The following is a 24,288-nucleotide window of genomic DNA, read 5'->3' on the forward strand; positions in this document are numbered from 1 at the left end:
TTTTTCCCAGGAAAAACCTTCTCATGCCTTTTCTGCCCCAGTCTGAAATGGAGACAAAGCCAAGTGCTGTTCCTGGCTTGGTGTGTAGCTATCCTAATGATAGTGTGACCCAGGGAGGAAATCCATCCAAGAGACATCTGCATCTCTATCACATGATGGATGCCACTTTTGGAATGCCAGATTAGCATAATTAATCTGCAAGAGCACCAGACACCCTTCATTAGCTCAGAGCTAAAAAGTATTTCTGAAGAGCTGCTTGTGGTTTGCTTTTTTTCTTTAAAATATGTTTTTCCTTTAGAATTTGTGTCTACGTATCCAGGGCTCTCGTGGCTCCAGCACATCAGTTGACTGCAGTCAGCCTGCTGACTTGGAAGGGAAGAGCACTGGCCACGCTCCGTGCCAGTGATGAATGTCTTTGTAGGGATGTCCAGAGGAAAGGCACTAATGGTTGACACAAGTGTCTCTACAGAGAAAAGGGCACTAACCACACTGTTCAGGCTGACTACTCACACATCACCTAACATTAGCACCTTTATCACTCAGATAAAAACTATTGCTGACACACAAGTCATTAAAACAACAAGGACTGTGTTGAGGTGGGATGCCTTGAGAGTCCTCATCGTTGTCTCTGAAGCATATCACCTCCCAAGTGCCACAGCCTCTGGGTAGCCGATGTTCTCTTCAGCGAGCACAGGACTGAAGGAGTAAGCCCTTGTCCTCAAGGGACAGCCTTTGAGGCCCTCAAAGGTCCCCAGCGCCACCACAGCTGGGGACATCCACGGATGCTACACCCCGCACTTGGCTGTGTGGGGCAACTTGCCACAGATGCAGATGAGCCAGCTGAGGTCTGGAAGTCAGGCCTGTTTTTTTCTGGCCTCTGGTATGGAAGGCTGCAAGCCCCTTCAAGGGCTGACTCCACAGGTAGACTCCCTGACGCAAGTCAGGTGGGGTGGCCTGTTTGCTCTACGTGTGTGCTCCGTCTCACAGGCAGCCTGCCTGCGATCTCCCCTCGGCTTTGGGAAACCAAGCAACCAACACATTTCAGCCTACAGCACCACTTCCAAGGAACTTTTTTCACTTGTTCAGTCCAAACTCGAAATAAAACACGCTATTCGTAAGACAAAACTGTACCTGAGGTGCAGTCTGAGGACTCACACAAGACTTCCAGCAGATAGTCCCACCAGGCAGCCCCAGGGCAGGGCTTCTTGAGGCACCACCAAGGTTAACGACTACAGCTCAGGAGAAGCAAAGCTGCTATGGGGATAACCTGACTTTGGTTAAGTTGCAGAGAACTAAATCCATTCTTCAAATTGAGGTAATTTTAAAAATATCATTTTTTAACAGTTATTCCTGGAGGGAGCAAGGAGAAGAGGGGGAATAATTTGTCACTGTCACTGTCTTCATATTTAACACGTTTTGGGGTTGGAAGTGTTGGGATATCTGCTGACACTAATTTCTGTGATTAGGCAGCTGTGGGCCATACTTGAAGTGCTGGAGGAGAAATGAAAGTTATCCTCACCCTTATCCTCATTTTCTGTTGGTTTTTTTTTTGGTCAGGACATATTTTTCACTCAGGAAAGATTTTAATTGAGGGCAGATGAAAGAAAGAGAGGGCACGTTCATTTATTTATTTTCTGACAGACCATGAAAAAAAATTAAGAGTGATTAAACCAACAAACTTTCTTTAATAAATTAATAGCAGCATCACAAAACCCTGATATGAATGACCCAAAGGAAGTTGGGTAAGTGACAGTATTTAACCATTCACAAAAATGTTATCACCCTTTGGGCGGGAGAGAACGCAGGCGCTGTAAGGCAGTTCCCTTGTCTGTTTATCTAAACAAGTGACATACATCAGTACGGGTCCAGCTGAGTTGCAATGCTCAACATATTTACAGTTCTGGTGCTGAATTTTTAAAAAACATTTATAAAAATTCTGTAAATTCTCTGTTCAATTCCAATTATTTACATCCAAATGTAGTAGTTTCCCTTTTTGCCCATATAACAGAACCGGCAAGGGTAAGACATGAAGGCTCCTATGCAAAGACAATGCTTGTGTGTAAACTTATACCACGTTTGAGGATGCTATGGAAAATAAGCTACTCACCACCTATTCACACATGTGCTAGAAGCTACTGTAATTCAACTTATTGCTAAATGCTTTCAAAGTCTCTGGTTGGCTTTTAAATATATATCTATATATGTATGTATATATATATGTACACATTCCCACACACATATATACACACATATACATATTTGAAAAAGATGTGCTACGAATTCACCCAAAAGAAAAAAAGAACTTAAAAAGCAATGTCATATTTTTGATATTTCTGTACTGTTTGAGACGGTCAAATCTGACTCAGAGCAAAGGGCAGTCACTGAAGGCACAAGTTCGTGTCTCTGGCCAGTGTTTGTCCTACTGGTTACCAGACTTTTTGGGGAGGCAAGTGGATTCCCAAGCATTCAAGCCCATGGCAGTATCAGCAGGCTGGCACATGGTGCATTTCTGCTGCCTTCTGCAAGCAGTAAGCTCCACTCCACACTGGGATACCTCACCTGCCTGGATGGGAATACTATGGATTTTTCCCAGGAGGGGATGAGGGAGAAGGGAGGACCATCCACTTGGGAGCAACCTAGCAGCAGATGCAACCTGCATGTTGTGTTTCGGTAGTGGCCTAACAGCATAACATTATGCTAAAGCACTCGTAGAATTTTCCATTTCTTCTACAAGTTGATTTTGGTGGTATGAACACAGCAAGCTTAGAGTATAATCAGTTCATGTTAGTAAAATGCGATTTATCCATGCCTAGTGTAAGCTTTTCTGTTCTGAGGATTTTGATAGCCAGAGGCGGTCAGTGATGCTAAAAGCATCCATGTTAGATGGGTACTGCAGCTTTGTGTATTAGTCAATAAAGATGTAAAAACCTTATGGGTAATATCTGTCATCAGACAATACGGTACACAAGAAAAATTACATTGAGAGACATCACCCCAAAGACACAGTGCCAGAAAGACATGGTGCCTTGGAGGGTTTGTCTACACAGGAACACAGAGGAAAATTAATTCAAATTATACATGGTGTGAATTGAAAGTAGATTACTTAAACTTCATTACATCCCAGTGTGGATGCTTTTATTAAGATATAAGTGGCATTAATATGATATACTATAATTTAGTTAGGGAGTGAAATGGAATAAATCAAATTTAAAAGTTAATCCAGATTAATCTTCCATGCAGACTAGCTCCAGATCTGCTTCCTTCCTGTCCCTGGTCATTACTCGCTTTTGAACCACATCACCAGCAAATTATTCCAGTCACATACTCTGTCCAGCTCTGCTCACCACCCCCTGAGACAGGAGAAACAAGCAGGGACCCCTGTTTATGCCTTTCTCCTAAGCATCTGCCAGGGAGACCTGTCCCACACCTCACAGCCTGACCCCGACCAGCACCACATGCACAGCAACTTCTGTTCTACACCAAAAGCAACGTGTTTTATCACCAACACCGTGAGTCCTGAGATGTTGAAAAACAAAAGCAAATACTAAACAAGCTAAGGACTAAATAGATGTGAGGACCGAGAAGACAAGAGCTCTTACAAAGCCCAATAAGTCATCTCCAGGTCAACTAAAGACCTTCATCATCCAAGCACTCTGTGTAGGCACTGCCATCCACACAGAGCCCAGCTTGCTCCACACCAGAGCTGCTGATAATCTATATGACCAAAGGAGGGTTTTTTGTAAATCTGGGGCACTTCATAAAATTTATGAATTTTAGAAAATGGATGAAGCAGATAACCAGGGTTCGCTCTGTTTCGCATGTTTCTCCTCCAAATGTGCAAGTGACCCCAGCCAGGATCACAAAACCACACCAGAACTGCATTCCTCGCATTCCATAGGGGAGCTGGGGCCTCCTGGGGAACACAAAGAAAACAGTGGTATTGGCAAGGGAGTCAAAATTTAACAGAGGTCCCTTGAAGTGCAGCATTGCCCCAGCACAGCAGCAAGCCACTACCCGTAACAGGACATGTCTGGCCAGGTGCCTGCACAGCCGCTATGCTTTCATGATGTCTCTCTGCCACATTTCTGTACAGTCTTCACGCGGCACAAATAGGGGTGAGGATTTAAAGTATATATTTACTGTCAACTTGAAAAAGAAAGTTATACTGACCAAGTCTAATAGCATGTATTTGATATATAACTATTAACGTGCCATTCTGGACTCCAGCAAATGCCACCTGAGATAAATATTCAGCATTTTTGTTCATGCACTGGAAGAAGAATTCAAACATTTTGTCCATGACATATGCAAAGTAACTAATAGTTCTGATCTAGTATTAACAGTAAATATAGAACCTTAAACTTCACTGCAGTATATTAATAGATATGATTTTAAGTACTGAATTGGAAAGACACTCTTTTTTTCCTTTTTTTTTTAAAAAAAGCTTTGTTCAGAATGCAATATTTACATTGTCCTTTGACCAACACTTACATTTGTACACAATATATTTTGGCTACAGATACACTGTAGCAAAAGGCTGTGTGAGCCACCTTTACACACAGCTCACTCTTTCGCTTACAACGTTACAGCTGTTTATGGAGAGCTCTGAAGTCCCTGGTTGCATTTCAAGCCCCTCCTCAACTTCATCTAGTTCCATGCTATTGAGTTCATTGCCATTTCGATAACTAGTTAAAGTCAGATCTTTCCCATATAAAGCTGTTGAAGCAACATTCAGACACTGATTCTGCCGTAGCGCTGATTTTTTACTGGTCTTGTATTGGCAACGGATGTAATTGGAAAAAGCCCTGCGGTACGTTTTATTGAAGAGTGTGTATACAAGGGGATTAACCCCAGAGCAAACGTACCCCACCCAGACAAACCCATCAAGGAGTTCACTCAAAAGGTCTTTATCGCAGGCTTCCTTGCAAAGGACAGACATGACATTAGTGATGAAAAACGGGCACCACATGATGAGGAACAAAAAGAAGACGATGCCCAGGACCTTGGAGGCTCTTCGCTCATTGTTGATGGACTGCATCGTTCCTTTCCGAAAAAGCACTGCCTCCTTATTTACAGGAGAGTTCAAGTGCGATGCACCCTCATGATTGTGAAGCATTGAAATGTTCTCTGTGTTGTTTTCCTTCTTGAGACAGTTTGCGCTGCTCCTCCTCTGCTTGGGCACCTCTCCACACATGAACACCGTTGCCTGTCTCTGCAGTACCTGGACAGTCAGGCAATAAGTGATCACCATGATGATGAGAGGGATGAAGAATGCCATGAAGGATCCAGTGAGGACAAAGTTCTCATCGTTGAGGACACAGGTCCCATTTACAAACACCCTGGAGTCATCCTGCAAACCTATGACTGGAATGGGCATAGAAATCCCTAGAAGAACGAGACCAAAAAAGAGACGGTTACCACAATGGATGGGGCTTCAAAGAGGCAGCAGAGATGATGCAGGTCCTGCATGCATTCAGCCCACTGCCTAAAGCTGCTCGAAAGAGAAGTTTCTGCTCCCAAATGGAAGGGAAAACCTCTTCTAACAACAGTCCTGGGAACACAGCTCCAGGGCTCCACCGAGAACAGATGCAGCTTTTCTGTGCTGCACAGTTGACACAGTGAATGCAGCGTAACTCTTTTATCAAGTTGTTTTTCCAGCATTAATTGAGATCTGTGGGTGTAGAAAAGGCAGTCATGACCCTGCCTCTGTTCAAACTGGCAGGCATGGAGTGGCCAGCTGGGGGAGGGTGGGGTGGGGTGCTGAAATCACTGGCATCGGGTAGATAGTCGCAAATTTTAAAGAGGAAAATTACCAAAATGCAAAAGAACTACAGCTATGAAGATTTAGAAGCAAGTTTCTTAAAGATATTAAAATAATCCTGATAGAAAAATGGCCACTTCTGCCATGGCATCATGGACACATGGAAGAAAAACTCCTGGCTTTCTAGGTCCTTACCAACTCTCTTGGTGCAAGTAGACAGTGGTCTCCACAAACCCCGCCCACCCAGGCATTTCATCCACAACCAGTGTTAAATTGAGAAGTACCACAGAGACAGTCTTGCTTGAATTCTTAGAGAAGGCAATTACATAGTCAAATGACAAGGCTGCAGTGCTCATCTGCCTGATTCCTATCCCTCTATCTTGAATACACGGATAAAAACAGGAACAAAGTACAATGTGAGAGTAAAAAAGGTGCAGCTGAAATGGTAATCAGGTTGACTTGATGGTCTGAAATCAGAGCCCCAGATACAAACCCGCAGGTTGAAAGGAAGGAAACTTTAAATGCTTCAATTATAATAACTAAAGCACAGCTTCCAGCTACTCCTAAGCACTAAGCAGACTACTAAGCCTCGGGAACCACTGCAATTGGCAAGGCAGTTTCTCTTGTATCCTGGTGACCCAGCACTTTTTACAGTCATGGGCTTAATAGCAGACAAGTGAGGTTAAGAACATTTTGGATCCCTTTTCCTCTTCAGCATCACCCAGTACAGCTTGTTTGTCCAGGATTTCAGGACATCAGGGCTTTCTGAAGCAGAAGCAGGAGTCCTGCGTGAAGGGTCTCTGCAGATGGCAATGTGTCCATGCCGTTTGGAACATGGGCAGAGCATACAGCATCTCAAGCCCAAAGCATTACTGTCCAGGACTGCACATAACAGCCCACACCCACAGCTAGCTGCTCGCTTGTCCCTCACAGAGTGAAAAAATGAACAAAATAAAGCATTTTTAGTAGCTCTAATTCAGATGCATTTACTTAATGTCCTCCAATGCTGTTTTCCTCTAAGGAATATATATTTATATACCTGCTGTAGTCTACCTAGTGAAAGTCATCAGCAATTTACTGTGGGGACAGAAGGAAGAGGAAATACAGAACTCATACCAGAGTCATGCGTAATGAGATCCAAACTTTGTTCCTTGATCTGTGGAGCTCCGTCCCACACCAGGACAGACCTGAAACCTTCCAAAGAAATATGTCTAGACACAGCCAAAACCAACAAAAGCAAAAACATTTTTTGGAATACCACAATCTATGTGTACATGAGAACACAGAAAATATATGGTGGGACAAATCTAGTTAGACAATCATGGGTTGATCTAGTCCTGTCTCTTGTCTTTGGCAGGTACTACAAGCTTAGGGCCATGGTACAAAATGGGGCAGCTGTCAGCATTATAGCTTAGAAAATTCACAGCAAGAAGTTGCATCCACACCTTGTTTCTAAAATAACCTTTGAGAGGCCTATCTTCCACCAATTCTTGATCTCATTTATAACTCCACAATACTCAGCGGCATTCAGTTCCACAACCTATCTGTTTGTCATGTGAGCAAAGTATTTCTTGCTCATTTTAAATTTGCTGCCTGATAATTTCCTTTGACTCCCCTCAGTTCGTCTACCGTGAGAAACACTGAATCTCTCTCTGGTCACCTTTTCCACCTTCTCGGTGAATTTCTAGACCTTTGCCATCCCTCCTGTTTGATATCTCTTTTGGAACTGAAGAATGCTATTCTATTTATTCTATCCTCATGCCAAACACATTTTATGCCTTTGATTATCTTTCTCCATTTCTTTTCAAATTCCTCTCTGTCCTTTTAAACAAAGGAAAAACAACCTGCACATTCCAGCAGATAGAAAGCAGCAGAATGCCTTTTGTTCTCCCCTTCCTACCCTCCGGCTGCCCGGCTGTCTGCAAGCACTGACTCTGCGGACATGTCTGTAGGGCTGGCCATGCCCTTTCTCAGCTCCTTCACCCGGGAAACAACCAGTGTGGAGGCCACTGTTGTGTCTGGATTGCTTTTTTGGGGTTGCTGTGAACAGCACAGGTCCTAGAACTAATCCTGTGGGACTCTGAAATTCTAAACAGAAAGAGTAACATGCTAAAGAGATTAACCAATGCATTTTTCCAGTTCCAGCTGTTTTCCATGATTCTGAAGAATACATCTGCAATTTGTCATTACCGTAAAATTACCATTTGCCAGTAATCTAGTGAAGGAATTTCTTCTGAAAAGTAACAATTATAAATGCCTTCTGTGATTATAGCGTGTGTTTCCTTAGCCCAAGTGACAGTTCCAGGATTCGGTCTTCTTTCCCTCTACATGCTAATGTTTATCAGCTTACCCTTGGCAAGGCAGTTGCCTCCTTTCTGATATGTTAACCTCTGTAACCTTGTCTGTGCCAGATCCCTGTGACTGCAATCAGCTTCATCCCATCAAGTCACTGGCTCTTTACCGTTAAAGATATCTTTCTAATGCCATGGGTCCATCAGACCACAGACATTCAGGAAGTGGTGGGATGTGGACAGAGCCGTCTTTACACAAAGAAGAAATCTGAATTAGATCAATGGCATCACAGTAGGATTATATATGTGTTGATAATTTTATGCCTTAGAGCCCTCTATAACACATACCCCTTGAAATAAATCTCCAAAATAAATAAAGGTTCATCCATGAAGTAGTCATCACTGAATTTAGTGTTATTGCTTTAGCCAAGGGAAATGAGATGAGGTTTCGGGATATCTTTGTGGTCACACACATAAAGCACATTTGAGAAGAACAACCTAGTTCTAGGATATGCTGAATATACAAATCAAGAGCACTGATGGCAGCCTAAAACTCTGCATGAACATAAGATACCTCAGCACTGATGACAGGGAATGAGGAGGTAGCTGCTGTAATGGAAACGTGTCCCTCACCGCGCTCATAACAACGTGTGATTTCAAACTGAGAAAGCACAGAAGAGAGAGAGCATCTTTGTTTGCTCTTTCCTCCAATCTAGGAAAATCCCATCGTTAACAGCAGTAGGAGGAAAGATGCCCTTGAAGGAGCTGCCAACCGACATTCATTCAGCTACCACAGCTAGCCTGCAGCACTTCTGAACGCGCAGCTTTATCCTCATCTCAAATGCTTTCTTCCACCTCACACTTCTCCTTTACAATTCATTTGTTAATATGAGATTTATCACTGATCCACCCCACAATCCAGCCCTAAAGCAAACTAAGTCTGTTACACAACTTGGGCATCAGGGACTAATTCTACACCACCTCAGTAGTGAGAAGTGAAGTGTGGAAGGTCTCAGACAGCCCAGAGGGGCTTGCTTCTTGGGGGATTACCGCAAAATGTCTACTGCCACTATTCCAAATGCACAAATACCTGCTTGCAGACACAGCTCACGCCCTGTCCCTGATTTCAATAGGGTTACCCTGATCAGTACATGCTGTGCTTACCACTAAGCATTCCCGTGGTGCCTGAACATGGGTAAACATGAATGCCAGCCTTACTTGAATTCAGCTGTTTGAACAAGCACCCAGAAGGCATTCAACTCCACTTGACTCTAGCAACCCACAGTACTAACACTGCGGTGGCAACTGTTCGTAATTTCAGAGCTAAGGTCAGTTGGTCAGAGCAAGCTAAACTCATTACACCAGCACAATGATGGTGAGTGCCAACTCAGGCAAAAGGCTCCAAAGCCTACTGCTGTCCAACCTTACTGCTGTTTAGCTCTCCAAGCGCCAGTGCAATGTGTTTTGTGAACTTTTGCCTTGCGCCTGAGCTGACACACTCTTCATCAACAAATGTCAGGCTGATTTAGTGAGCTGAGATCTCCAGCCTCAGAGGCAATTTCCAGTTGTATCAAATAACCCTTTCTAACTAACGCAGCAGCGAATTCCCAGAGACGTGGCGTTGTTCCAAAAACTTGCAAGGTAAAAGCTTTGCAAGATAATTGCGTATCACATGTTGCTCTTCAGAGAAAATTTGGTCGTCTTGCTTGATGTCTGAGCAGTGCTTATTAGGACAACTGGTTTCGCTCCAGTAAGAAGAGACAACCAGCCAACAGCAGCCAGCAAGCCGTGAACACTTGGAGTTCTGTGCACCCTCCTGCCAGGCAGTAGCTTGAGCAGGACATCCCTTTTCACCACAGCAGTTCACAAAGAAGATGATGAATAGGGTTTTTTCTCGTCTCCCCTGCTTTACCTTCTGTCTGACAGAGTAGTGGGAAGCAAGACAGAGAGACATCCTCCGGACTACAAATCCAATTACAGCTGTTGTCCTAACCACTTCTTGTGAGCTTTAAAGATGTTTTTAAGACAACAAAATGGTTCACCAAATGGGGCTGAGATGATGCTGTGGACACAGAGTAACAGATGCTCTTCACAGATTCTCAATTAATAAAACAAAACCCAAATGACTACAAATATGGCTTTGTAAAGCATTTACTAGCTTGCTGTAGAGAAAAAGATGGCTAAAAAGTCCAAACTGACATTCACAGAATTTAGACTTAAATGAAAAAGAATAATGTTTTTGTGTTTAATACCTTCTTTTCTTCTGTGAAAGCCCATGAGACTGATAGAGATTACCGGAAAGATGGAGTCTTTGATGGTTATTTCCACTAAGACAGGAAGTAATTTCCATTCTTTCTCATGACATTTTATACAAGAAGATATTTAATTTCCTGCAGGGACAACAACCTCACCAAAGAAAACAGAGGCCTGCATATGGGTTTACTTTGTCTTTCCATGTGTGGGATTCTCAGGACTGAACACAAGAGGAGTCACATTTTTCTGCAGGTACATGGGCTTGGGAATGCCAGGGATCAGCTCTCCTGGTGTCAGCACTGGATTCAAAGTCCTCTGTGGTTCATAGCAAAGGCTCTTCTGGTGTAGGTGGGCTTTGGACCTCACTACCATCCTCCTGGTATTTACACATAATTTAAAAAAAAAGGCAGAGAGAAAGATCTGTGTGCCAAATAAGCCTATGGCTGCCACAAAAGCAGTCTACGCTGCAAAACCAAGAACGTTGCTGCCCATGCTAAACACTGCGTGTTTGAATCCATATCTTTAACCTAATGTTTATCATTGTACAAAATACACTTGGGTTACGTTACATTCACCTGAATGTTACACACCAATATTAAAGTCTGTTAAAGGAAGTAGGAACTGACTCCACTCCCCTAATCGTCTCGGAAAGGCGAAAAGAAAACTAAAACCAATCTGTTTGGTTTCTTAACAGAAGTGTCTCACAAAGGGCCTGCATATTTCTCTAAGAATAGCTAACAGACAGAGAGAAGTAAACCCTAACAGACAGTAGCCTCCTGGCTTGCATTGTGAAAGAAGTTTCAGGAAGCAATGCACTTCAGAGGCAAATTGAAGAACATGCGCTTTTGAAGTGTTCAAAACCACAAGAATTCCATATATTTCCCATATATCAGCAGACTAATTGCAGTGCATTTCATGTGTTAATACAGCAACAATGCACCTTCAGGGCTGGATTAGGTCTACTTTTATCTAACTGTTCTAATAAAACAACAGTGCCAGCCTTGTATTGGTTTAACATCAAAGATAAAAAGGGGCTGAACTTTGAAGGATCTCCCTGCCTGCAACGAGCCCAACTGCAAACACAGGAATGTAATTACTGACTGCGCCTGAACGAGCTGCTGACCTTTACTTAAACCTTGCAAGAACATTGCACAACCTAAGCCCAGATGGAAAACCAATAAATGCCAGTAAAAGACAGAAGAAATAAACTATTTTCCCACCTGTCCTTCTGTTTTGCTAAATTACTTCTCTTGGTTTACTCAGCCATGTGTTTCCAACAGTGCATTTGAACAAGGTGGGATGGGGCTTCTTCTCACAGTGTTCCTGCTACTAGGGCTGGGATTCCCCAAGAAATCAAACAGTGATGCCTGAACTGATGCTCAGTAGCATCAACCTCAAACAAGAGACACTGGCATCCCCCTTGCCCCTGGGAATGGACATGGAGGGATGGTCAATCCATGTTCTGTGCAAAATACTTCAGAGACTCTCAGCATCTGCTGCTGTCCCAGGAAAAACATTTCAGTGACATCTCATGACAAAATCAAACCAATCCAGGAACCCATGCCTGAAAGCCCAAGGTTGGGGGATCCCCTTGCTACACATTCAGCTTGTTATCAATTGCTACGATCTTCCCCACCATGATAACTCTTACCGATGTGCTAGGGGGATCAATGCCCCACTTGGGATCCACGGTACAAACGCCAAACAATGTCTTCAGAGACAAGAACCTCGTAGTCAATTCAAAGGAATGGGAAACAGAGGCAGACGAAGCTTTAGTGTCATGCTCTAGGCTATAAAACAAGAGTTTCTGTCTCACCCATGACCAGAAGATAGGTCTGAAAAAGTTTTATGAGCACAAACCTGCTCTGCTGCTCTACCAGAGGCATGTGGTAGCCTGGCTTGCACTCCTAACACTACCTCTGTGCTTACTTGAGGCTAACAAAAACTATCCGGATCGCCACCAACCTCTACCTACAGAAACTGCCATCAGCTACAACCCTCATGCTCATGAGGGATGAATTTCAGTCAAACATACACTGTCAGACATTTAATGCCAAACATAAAAAGGCAGAAATACATTAATACGATTTTCTCCCAAATCTGGAGAGAAACTAATGCAACTCTCTCTTAGGCTTTATTAACATGCAACCATTTTTTTCAGCAATAGTATTACTGTCCTACCAACGCAGGGGCTGAAGCCTGCTAAGAAATTCATGGGTGTGTGTGCTCCTATCCCAAAGCACAGTCTCTCAGGAGCAGCTACTGCCAGCACGAAACAGAGGGTGCTCAGGAGCAAGCGTCTCTCATCAGCAAGCGCACCACGGGAACAAACTAATGCCTTGCTGAGAAAGTCACTGAGCCCAGACACACACCTGTGGGCAGAAATGCAACCCAAAACCCTAAGCATGCTCTAAAACCATGACTCCAAGGAGGCTACGTGAATGTCCTGATTTTGTCTGGGATAGAGTTACAACAGTCAATTACTCCAGGCCCCCTTCACCTCCATGCACAACCTGCTCTTAGCTTGTAAGGAGACTAAAATTCCTTTCGATTTCAGTGGTTCCACTCCAAGCATGTTCCTGCAATTGAGTATCATTTCCCACTGGGATTATTCCCAGTGAGATAGAGGAAGGCTTAACTGATACCTGGAGGCTCTTTAAGGACACCATTAGGACAGCTTGCATGCACAGGGCTACTCAGTCTGTGTGACAGAGGAACACTCAGGGCAGAAGCAAAAAGCTGTTAGACATAAGATCACTCAATCCGAGATGAGCATTTACCGATCCTTGCAGAACACATCTTTCTTACTTCTATAAATAGATCTCCTCAATAAAACAATGAAGTAGCATGAAAGTTAAGTGGGGATGTAAAATTCCTTTAAGTTGAATGGTTTATTAGGAATACAAACCCCGGAAATCTACCTGAAATTAAACTTATAATATCGTTAGTGAGTCAGAGACAGAATGAAAAGAAAAAAAGCTCAATTTTAACACAACACATATTGTGGTATTACCATAATTGAACAGGGCATTTCCTTTTTTTGTTTTTTATTCTGTTTTCAAACAAACAAAAGACATGTGGGGTCTGCTTATGGCACTAATACAAAGAGCACAATTTAAAGGATGGCCTTATCTCAGTAACTTATCAAGCAAACTAAATTTACACTGTTACTAAGGATGTAAAACTGCGAGGTGGGAAATTGGTAGCACGTGTAATTTTGTCACTGTCTAGTAAATGACCAAACCTTGAACCTTCTGGGAAACGAAGGAAAATCTCTTTTGTGCTAGCAGGCACACAGGTGGGCCACGAGGAGTTTCAGAATTAAAACGTTTTACTTCCTTTCGTATCAGAAGCAATGTGTGTGTACCCTTCCACATCACTGAAGTTCTTTCATTCACATTTCCAAAGTGACACTTCTTATGTATTAGTACTACCCAGTATCACTTTCTCTTGCATCATACAGTGTGCATTTAGAGTTTGACTGGTTCCTCAACTCAGAGAGCTGCATGGGGATCTCCTCGGTGGCTCAAGGATACAGAGCAGGACACATGGAGTCCAGTGAGTTAAGTCTGCATGTTACTGGTGAAAACCTTTGCACTTCAACTGTGCAAAGTCTGAACTCTTGAAACATAAAGATTCTGCCAGCAAGCTCACATGTATAACTTATCTTCAATTGTGTGGATACTTCTGTTGCCTGCATTTCTATTTCCAGCCTCAGCACAGTACTATCTATCACAAAGCTCATTTTTACAAGCCCAGCACTTCACAGAACCCACTTTTTCTCTAACTGAACACAAGAAGTCTTGCTCAGGTTACATTTGCTAAAGCACAAGACAACTGGCCGTGATGTACTTTAATCTGGAACAAAGAGGGCTTTGCAAAAGACCCATTCATAAAGCAATTGTCAACAGACAGGAGGACTCTGTTATGTTCCCCCGCTCAAAAACCTAATCATAGGTTTAGGCTTGTGCAACCTGCCAAATTCATAGCTCAATGAGCAAAGAACCTCTATTATATATTTTGCAGTCAGCATTAACATTTTAGGAAAATGGGATGAAAAAGCTACTAAATTAAGATAAATTACATGCTTTTTACTTCCTGTTTTAAATTCTGGTTCAGGAACTGAATTCAGGATTCTTTACATGGGATGCATTTAAAAGTTTCTTCAGTCCAGCTGAAGCAGGATTTAGGACATGCAAACTGACCAGCCTGCACTGAAGTGCTGCTTTGAATTTGATAATTAATCACAGAGGGAAATGCACAAATTCTTTTGTGATACTTAATACTGGAGGGAGGGTGAATTTACTTAATCTATTTCATCCTCTTGAAAATTGAATGGCATTTTTTCAGGCCTGAGTGACAAGTAGGTAAGAGCCAGAAGACAGCAACAATACACTTTGGGTGAGGAGTTCTCTTTCATTCCATGTTCAGTTTATTCCTGTGTCTGTCACATTTCTAAATTCATTTACGAAGTAAAAATACTTATGCTAAAACAAGCTAGATACATACAAAGAGTACTTTTCTTTCTCCTTTTAATGCAACCTTCTGGAGAAAGCCCAAGTAAATGGGTAAGCCCTATCGCATGCACTGGGGAGGGTGGAAATCCAACAGCATTTCAGTGCCCTGAACAGACTCCCTGGGAGTATTGATTCTGCCTGTATCTTCAAAAAGAGACATGCAAGCAAAGACTCCCCTGGGCCAGCTGTATCTGCATTGAAGAAAATGAACAAAACCAAAGCCCAGACACACTGTACACCCCCTCAGCTGTGATCCCAGCAAAGGAGGGCATGCAGGACAGCTGTACCACATCTCCCTCCCAGCCTGGAGAGGGAAGCGCTGCTCAGGGCAGCTCCCCAAAGCATTGTGTACTGCAGACATCCACTGAGCAACTGCTCACAGCTTCTTCCTAAAGACTTCTGCATGCTGGGGAGTAAATGCAACACCATTGCCTTACTGAGGGCTGACAAGCCATGTACCTGCAAAAGAAAATGCCACTCCATTTCCTTTCCAAGCTATTTCTTCTAGTGCTCATTTTTTCACCTGTTTCACCATCCTATTAGAAATGCAGACTTGATGAACACCAACTGAGAAAGGTGGGCAGGGGTGAGGTGTTTGCACTGTACAACAACACAAAGTCACCTTGCCTATCCTGGCTCAGGTACTTTTGTCCTTGGAGGAAAGTAGAGCCCATAATGTTCCTGAGCCCATTCCCCACCCAGTAACTCCAGGAAGAGGTAGGTGTATGGCTGTCGAGTACTCTGTCCAGTTCTGGACTCCCCAGTTCAAGAAAGATGAAGAGCTGCTGGAGGGAGTCCAGCTGAGGGCTACGAGGATGGTGAGGGGACTGGAACATCTCTCCTATGAGTAAAGACTGAGGGAGCTGGGCTTGTTCAGCCTGAAGAAGAGAAGGCTGAGAGGGGACCTTATATATACTTACAAATATCTGAAGGGTGGGTGTCAGGAGGATGGGGCCAAGCTCTTTTCAGTAGTGCCCAGCGACAGGACAAGGGGCAATGGGCACAAATTGAAGCAGAGGAAGTTCTGTCTGAACACGAACTTCTTCCCTCTGAGGGTGATGGAGCACTGGAATAGGCTGTCCAGGGAGGTTGTGGAGTCTCCTTCTCTGGAGATATTCAAGACCCACCTGGACGTGGTCCTGTGCAGCCTGCTGTAGGTGACCCTGCTTCGGCAGGGCGGTTGGACTAGATGACCCACAGAGGTCCCTTCCAACCCCTACTATTCTGTGTGATTCTGTGTGATTCTGTCTTTACATCTGTTTGGTGAGGCCCCAGATTTACTTACTAGTCTGCTTACTCAGTGAACCATGCATGAAGTACTCATTGACTTGCTTTATTCCCTGGACTCATAGTCCAAACCACAACTTAGCCCTCATGGCGCTTGTGCAGATCGCCGCGTTCAGCACTAGCCAAAATCTCTAAGGATACATCTGCAGCATGTAAGGCAGCACAGGCAAAAATCTGCAAGTTAGCTTCAGAAATGGAAGCAGAACAGTCTTACTGCCCAGGCTGTGCAATGTGCTGCTTAACGCTGCTGATAGATTTGTACAGCTCTGTTAGGGGGAGATACCTGCTGCTCCCGCTCTGTACAGTGCAACACAGGATGCAGATTCTGCGCTGACTCTGAACTGGCCGTGCAAATCATCCTGCACACGAAGTTGCTTGCATGTGACTGCTTATGCACTCAACTCAGCAGCTTTCATTCCTATACCAAACAGGCAGCACAGAAAGTTAAAACAATAATTAAAAAAAAAAAACCTCTTAAATGAATTTATTAAACCCACTCCAGTTTCGCTGTGGATTGTACTACGTATTACCTAAAGGAACCGTAGCAGGCCCGTGGCACATGAAAATTTGCTTCTAACAGATATTCTTGTTATAGTCATGAGGAGAGAAGGTATATTTCCCCTGGATTTTTGGCTTTTCTCCAAAGCCTTTTTCTATGGCAAGCTTCTTCAAAAGTGTCTCCTGCAGCCCAGACATCCAGCATCGCATTCCACTTCTAAAGCAGGCAAAACCGAAGTTCAAACACTTTAAACCTGCTTTTCCATGCAGTACAGCGCTGAAAGTGAAAACCACTTTACAAAAAAAAGTTAAATGTTAAATCCTTGTAAGACTGCATTTTATTCAGGCAAAAAAGGCAATACAGCAGAGGGAGTGGTCATACAATTCTTCTGACCCTGCCCCAAATGTCCGTTTTATAAAGCACATTGAAAGAATTCCCCCAAAAGTGTTTTCCTTCACATAATTCCTGATGTTACAGTCATCTTGCTGTCATTTTTCCTTTTCTTCCTTATTTTACTGCTGCTTTATTTATCATTTTTTATCAAAGTGATACAAAAGTGGCTTCTTTTCTGTCTACTCCCCACTTACTGTAACTTCAAACTTGCTAGCTCAATACTAGCAGCAATCCAACTGTGGCAAAGTATAATATAGGCTCTAAAGCCTGCACAAGAGCAGTAAATATCTCGCTGTTCGCCTGCCTTCAATTCTGTGCTGCTTCCCTTCAACCACTACCAGAGCCTGTGTGAGTTTAACTGCAGCTACTGCAGTGGAGACATGTCATTTGTACTGGCTAGGTTTTCCTTCCAGAGTCTTTGCTAATGCTATTTTCTGCTTTGTTTACACAGCACTTCTATAGTACCATTTGTCTGTGTTACCATTGCTATTGGCATATTGATACATCCACAGCAGCAATGCTTCCGATTGGAAGTGGTGCTATTCTGAAAAATGACTACTTATTTTGGTCACTGACCAACCGCAGTGGAAGACTTCTATTTCCCAGTAATCATTTATTATATTCAGGCATGCAGGCCAGGTAAATTAATTTGAGTATCCTCTTAAAAATCCTAAATGAAAATTGGAGGAACACTATTATTCATTAAGATACAGTTAAGATCATGAGCCGCATTGCTTACCTATGGATATGGTCCAAACTGCAGCAATTTTCATAATAGCCTTGGTGCGGGAATTGAAGCGGCTGTGCTCAATGGGATTGCGTATTGCTACATACCGATCAAGAGAGATGGCACAGAGATGCATAATAGATGCAGTTGAAAAGAGCACATCTAGGGAAATCCATATAGGGCACAACTGTTTAGGCAAAGGCCAAGCATAATCTGAAACATAGAGAGAAAAGAAATGAAAGGAAAAAAGAAAAAGAAATAATTTGGGAAGCTAGGCCATCATTTCTGAGAAACCGTTGGGATATTTTAACACTACGATACCAGTAAGGGGCACATGCATGAGGAGTGAACAAAAAAACCTTTCACGGGGCCTCTCTCCGGGCAGTCCCTGGCTCTGGACACTCTATAAACCTGTAGCCAATTCCCACATATCTGTCTTCCATGACCAGTAGCTGAAGGCAAAGGAACATTAATTTGGCAGCTTCTCCAAGGGCTGATTCTAGCTCTGTTCCTTTCTCTTCACCTGTCCCTCGTATCTTTACAAAATCAAATATTACATTCATTTATAATTGCTTCTCACATTCTTTTCATGGATTACATAGTGCTATGTGGCATTATCTTCACTCAGATCCTTACTAAAGTTCTCTTGATATGTACTTCTCAGTTTGTGTCTTCTGAGGAGGAAGGTAGCAGACAGTTTTTCCACACAGTCTAACAACTAGCTAATTGGCACTGCTTCATCTTAAATATTCTCCCCAGGTAGTGTGCCTTAATAACAGAGGAATACTTTCCTCCTTACAGAGCATCTAGGATTGAGTGGCTGAAATCTGAAAACTGTTTTGAAGGTAGACAGAGCTGAGCATTATTCTTTAGAAAAACAAGCATGCCAGCAAACTGAACAGACTAGATAGCTACATCAGCTACAGCAGCTGACATGAAGCTAATTTGGGTACCTGCATTCATTAATCAGTTTACTCAGTGCTGAAGTACAGCTTGAGAAAAAAAGTGACCCAAAAGATCCTCAGGGGGCACTGGTATTTAAATTAAAGCTCAGAGAAAATTGATTTGTGAATGATACTCCAGTGTTATTGCCCAGAATGGATTGCATGAGATCAATAAGAAGTCCTGCCAAGCTCTGGGCTTCTAACACACTTTTCAAAACAAATCAACAGTATCTACAGCAGCTGAAAACATAAGAGACTTGTAATAGTTGAATAATGAGATATTCTTGTGCCTTCATTCAGAACATGGATATCTAAAGCAACCTTGAAGTTTACCCCAAGGATCAGAAACATCACTCTGTAGAATCAATTTTATATTAAGAACAATGCAGCTCCATCCTACTGATCTCAAATGGAAAGGGAGAAATGTTAGTCTCAGAAAGCATATTTTGAAATAAATTACCCAGCCAAAGGAAACCCAGGATACCTTACATGCAGAAACCTGAGATGAACCGAGCCACAGCAAATTATTACAAATTGTCCCAGTGAAGCCCAGGAAACCTCCACAAAGAGCACAGCAGAACAAGGTGGACACATTAGCTCATTTTACCAGTGGAAAACCCACAGAAGAAGTGCCAAGTAACTCACAAAACCCACACAACCATACCTCAACTCTGGGGAGATAAATAATTTATTTTGTCAAGTTTGCACCACCCCTACTACATGGACTGTAAGTGGACTGAAATCCAAAGCAGCAAGCATTTAAGAGGTCCTTATCAAAGGGAATGAAGTAAAGCGCTTTGTGGCTGGAGCATCTTTAGTTTAAAAGGCACCTCTACTGTACAAATGAGTTTAACTTAGTTAAATTGTGACTCAGGTCCTTTCATAGATTCATAGAATCAGACCCTTTACAAAGTTATGATCAAATTCCGCACCTCCTGCTCTCGCTCTCACTTTGCAATAGCTTAGGACATTGTCACCATCAACCTGCAATTGAGCTCAGAGCTCCACCTAAGCACACCTCTGATTTGCTGGGTCTTTAATGATGCCTCCAGTGAATGCTCCAGGGAAGCAACTACCTCTGAGTTGCTGGAGCCAGCTTTCTGATACAGGCTGAAATGAGCCCTAAGCAGAAGACCTGGAAAAAAGCACCAGGGAGTGTTCCCTGATGGATGAAGCGGTTCCTGTGAACATGCATGAGGCTATCTTAACCGTGCGGCAGCCTTGGCACGGGGGCACAGTGATGGTGATGGCTGCTCCCCCTCATCAGGCAGAGGGCCAGGAAATCTCCAGCATCTCCAAAAAGGGAGGCCAGGCCTCCAGGCTCCCTGTGCATGGGAGCACCTCCAATCTGATCTATGGCGCTGCAGTGGGTACAATCTGATTCTTGACATCTGCTAGACCTGGAAGAGGTTTCTACAGCAACCACCTTTTTAGCATTACTGAATGATGAATAGTCCCTCTTATGTCTTCCTTTGAGCTACCCGAACACTTCCCATGCCTGATTCCCCCTGGAGCTTCTGCTATTGACGTGAACTAGGTAACAGCATTACAACCAAAAAATTAGCAGAAGCAAAAATGACAGTAAGCATTCATGCCCACAGTGTGAGGTTAGTAGGTGTTGCCTGCTGTCAGCCCTGGCTCCGCAAAAATCACAGTCACCAAGAGATCAAAGTAATGCTGCCCAGAATTACTGCCCAGGCAAACCGTTGGGAAGTCTTCAAAGACAAAGGTGATATGAGAGCTCTCCTAATGGCTAACCCCTGTAGCCTTTACTGTCCCAAGGCACTCAGTTATGCTTCTAGCTGAAATGGCAGTTATGTGAGGAGACATTTTACTTTCTCAGGAAGCTTTCTAAAATCTTGTGCAATAATAAAATGTCAGTCTGCAAATTTGTAGAATGGCAGCTTGTAACACATGCCTATACCTTGATAGGAAAGGCTTAATATATATCCTATCTCATATGCAATTACTTTTAAGCAAGCATGGTGTGTGCATTTGAAAAACACCTACACAGCCTACAAAGCCAGTAATTTGTACAAAATGAAAAAAAGTTTAATCTAATTCTGTTTCAAGTAAATGTACAAAACATAGGAAATGTGCCCTGTGACTGTGCCAAGAAGCAAACAAGGATTAAAAAAACAATTCTGTTAACAAAGTTATACCTTTAAAACAATCTTATCCTCAGAAATACTCTATCTGCAGAAGGTAACATTTCTCTAATTTGTTCTATTTTCTCTCATTTCATACACAAAGAATAGCAATTGCCATATATTTAGAAGTGCAGATGACTAAGTGAAATGAATTCTTGGACTTCAGCACCTCTAAGCTTTAGTAATTGCATTTCCAACGGAAAGTATGTATCTCAGCCCAAATTTGGCTCCAGAAAGAATAAAGACCACTAACCACCTGGGTAAGCAAAAAACAAATTCTTTCTAAGAAACTCTTATTTTTGTACCTTGAATTAATCTGTGCCCTTAAAATCAGTCATATATTTAATGCCTGGCTGGTAGACCAGATACAGGAGTGCTGAAGGGAACTAGATGAATCCAGCAGGTCAGAATGGAAGGCGGAATTTCTTTACCCAGCGTGTAGTTAAACTGCAGATTTTTTTGCCTCAAGACATTTTATGGGTGCTAGAAGTTTACACTGGACAAATTCCTAGAGAAAAGAATACAGAAAACTATTGCAATTATACTACTTTTAGATCAGGGTTGGCTTCTGGCTCCAATCAGGATGAAAACTCTGTGTATGAAGTCCTGGAAGGAAACTTCTGCAGAACGCCTGTGTATATCACTTCAGCCTCCAACGTTGAATAGCACCTCACAACACCTGAGATGCTGTTGTTCTTCATGGGAAACATGGGTCAAACACTCATACTTAACCAGGAGTCATGGTCCATTGGTGAGATTTCATCTCCTGCTCTGGGACGAAAAAGCAAACCACAGTTCCTGCATGTCAGTGAACAGCCGAGATGAGCACAAACTGCTGGCAGCAAAACACAAACTCAAAAGCATTTTGGCAAAGTTGCAGACCGTCTCTGTGTGTAGCTAATTTGCTGTCAGATGAAAGTTCCCTGAATTTTTTTGTGCTTTCCATCAAGAAAGATGGCAACAATGAAATTTAATCACTTTTGTGAGAAGTTTTATGCATATTGGTAATAAGTGTTGTATAACACTTATTATAAGGTCATTAACTTATTGTAAGGTCATTAACTTATTGTAAGGTCATTAACTTATTGTAAGGTCATTGTGTTCTTCACCGCATGAGAGTCAAAATTTCCAGCCACTGCAGCAGGAGGGGAATGAATAATCCAAAACACAGCAAATGGAAGCAAAATTAATCATGTCAAATGGTAAAACAGAATTACTCCAGATTGCAAGAGAAAGGCTGGACAGAAAAAAAAAAGAGAAAAAACGTTCGAGCCTGTGGCTGAAAAGTAACTGTGGGGCTGCAGGATAGATGGCAGCTGATACAAAACTCCTTCCTTCTCCCCAAAGCTTTGAACAAAATCTCATGAGCTTTACCCAGCCTTATGTGCTAAACTGGAGTAGACAGGAGCCGTATACACATACCAACACACCTCACGCTGGCTCACTACAGTTACATTTTAAAAAATGACTATCGCTTGTACGTATTTACTACTTCTGTAGTGCAATCTACCCCTGGATACTCCTTGGAATATACAGTGTAACAGCTGGGATAAATCTGGAATAATAGTGACAAAATACCTGCTTACACCACAATAAAGCAAAATGCTATGTAAAACTCATCCCTGTAGATTCAGAATTTTTTCATGGCAAACTCACAGCAAGCCATAGCAATCATTTCTTTTCCAACCATGAACAGGAATTTGGAAAAGGCTTCAGAAAACATTTGTTGTGTTTAGCCAGTGCTTTATAACTATCAGAATGGAAAAAAGGATAAAAATCACCCTTCAAAATCACACAGGAAGAATAAGGGTGCATTTTATCTTTTAGGCTCATAATGACATCTATGTGCATGCACGCACACTTATATGTAATGTATGTATACATATGCGTATATATATATAGAAAAAAACAGAGCTAAGAGGTGCAGAACAAGAACTAGAGATGCTTATCTGTTCAAATACAGTCTCCTTTAACGTTGTTTATTGGCTTGGCCAAATGTAATTGTCCCCTTTTGGGGTTCTGATATTTACTGTATTTATGTTTCACTCTACTTACAGGCCTTGAACGAATTGAACTAAAAATGGTAGGACATCATTGTGTTTGAATGAATCTTAATCCCAGTACAAAGCACGGTTTCCAAGCAGTTAATATGGCAGCACAGCACATGCTTGAAGCGCCTCTTGATCACCCTCTAGCTGCCATGGATCTGTTCCAGGCTGTACACCGCTCTACTGCTCTGTGTAGTGCTCTGACTCTCGGAAAGGTCAAAGACAAAAATCCAGGAAATGCCTCACCTAATTCCCTGAAAAATGAGGATATGGCCTTTCAAACTGAGGAGTGCAATACTCAATAACGGTGTTCGCTCGGGTTTCCTGGCTGTAACTCCGAGCAGCATGCAGAAAATGGGAAACAGCAAGCCGGAAGATGTACCCAAAAGCTGTTGCTTTCTGATAGTTTTTACAGCTTTTGAAGATTCTTTCACATGTTCCAAGGAAATCCACTGTTGTGGGCTGTATAAAAAAGCCTACCCATGCCCACTGATAAAAGTCTTTTTAGCCCCATTGCACCATTAATGTATTGCAACTGAAGCATTTTATACTAACCAGACCTTCCAGTATTCACTTCATAGTTTCATAGCTGCCACAGGTTTTACAAAAATAGAAAGCAATTACATACAGTTTTAACATTACTGCATTGCATTATTCCCAAGGGAATGAAAGAATTTAAATTATTTGCTTCTCTCTCTTATCTAGGATGTAAAGTATGTCTTAGCCTGAAATACCACATCAGTAAGTGTAAAGCTATGTATCTCTCTTTTGTTAATTTATTTCCTTCAGATTTACATAGACAAATGCCTGAGAGACATCCGTATCACCCTGAAAGTCACACAACCAGAGTGTGGAAAATCTCCATCGTGCCTGAGAACTACAGAATGTCTTGCTTGACCCCCACAGTCCTCAGCAATTACCAGCACGTCCACAGAAGGGATCACGCGTGTGCAGCCAAGATTCCTGGCTAGAGGAACAGCTGGTCTCGAGGGCAGCACTGCCAATGCTTCTGATTTTATCATCAATAGAGTGGAATTTAATGTTTTTCTGACATATTGAACTCCTAGGCACTGGGTTACATGAGAAATTGAGTTTAAGTTTCTAGCCTGCATTTTTCTAGAGGAAAAAAAAAAAAGCTATCCTAAACCTCTCTAGGTCCATTAAATAGCACATATTCTAGCACAGCCAAGCACAGGAACATAATCTACACACAAAGAATAAAGATGCATTCTAGGAGAAGGACTGTAATCCTGGATGCTGCAAGTCCAAAAAGGCTCGATGGTCCAAACAGATGCTCAGCAGAGGATGGGTTCTCAGGTAATAAGATGGCTATGAAGGTTGAAGAGACCACGAAGTAAGAAAAGGAGGGTGACACTGTCCAGACACGGCATTGGTGAGACCACTGTGGGCACCCTGCA

The 24,288-nt window shown here is 42.6% G+C and overlaps 2 protein-coding genes across 4 annotated transcripts in view; one reads left to right on the plus strand and one right to left on the minus strand.

Moving 5' to 3' along the window:
• The window catches only part of IL13RA2 (interleukin 13 receptor subunit alpha 2), a 32,478-nt gene extending 24,031 nt beyond the window's left edge, over positions 1–8,447 (plus strand). Inside the window, exon 9 of the mRNA XM_075435729.1 lies at positions 8,173–8,447. Coding sequence (XP_075291844.1) covers positions 8,173–8,182 — 10 coding nt within the window. The 3' untranslated portion in view covers positions 8,183–8,447. The remainder of the gene's footprint in view (positions 1–8,172) is intronic.
• The window catches only part of HTR2C (5-hydroxytryptamine receptor 2C), a 47,022-nt gene continuing 24,347 nt past the window's right edge, over positions 1,614–24,288 (minus strand). The window contains exons 1-3 of one of the 3 annotated variants that reach the window (XM_075435727.1): positions 21,128–21,214; positions 17,741–17,941; positions 1,614–5,385 (exon numbers count right to left, since the gene is read on the minus strand). In XM_075435727.1, coding sequence (XP_075291842.1) covers positions 4,553–5,385; positions 17,741–17,864 — 957 coding nt within the window. In that variant the 5' untranslated portion in view covers positions 17,865–17,941; positions 21,128–21,214 and the 3' untranslated portion in view covers positions 1,614–4,552. Of the gene's footprint in view, positions 5,386–17,740; positions 17,942–21,127; positions 21,215–24,288 lie in introns of those variants that run through there. The other 2 variants (XM_009941475.2, XM_009941476.2) reach the window with 2 other exon arrangements.

This window comes from Opisthocomus hoazin, chromosome 14, assembly GCF_030867145.1.
Source record: "Opisthocomus hoazin isolate bOpiHoa1 chromosome 14, bOpiHoa1.hap1, whole genome shotgun sequence".
NCBI classification, from domain to species: Eukaryota; Metazoa; Chordata; class Aves; order Opisthocomiformes; family Opisthocomidae; genus Opisthocomus; species Opisthocomus hoazin.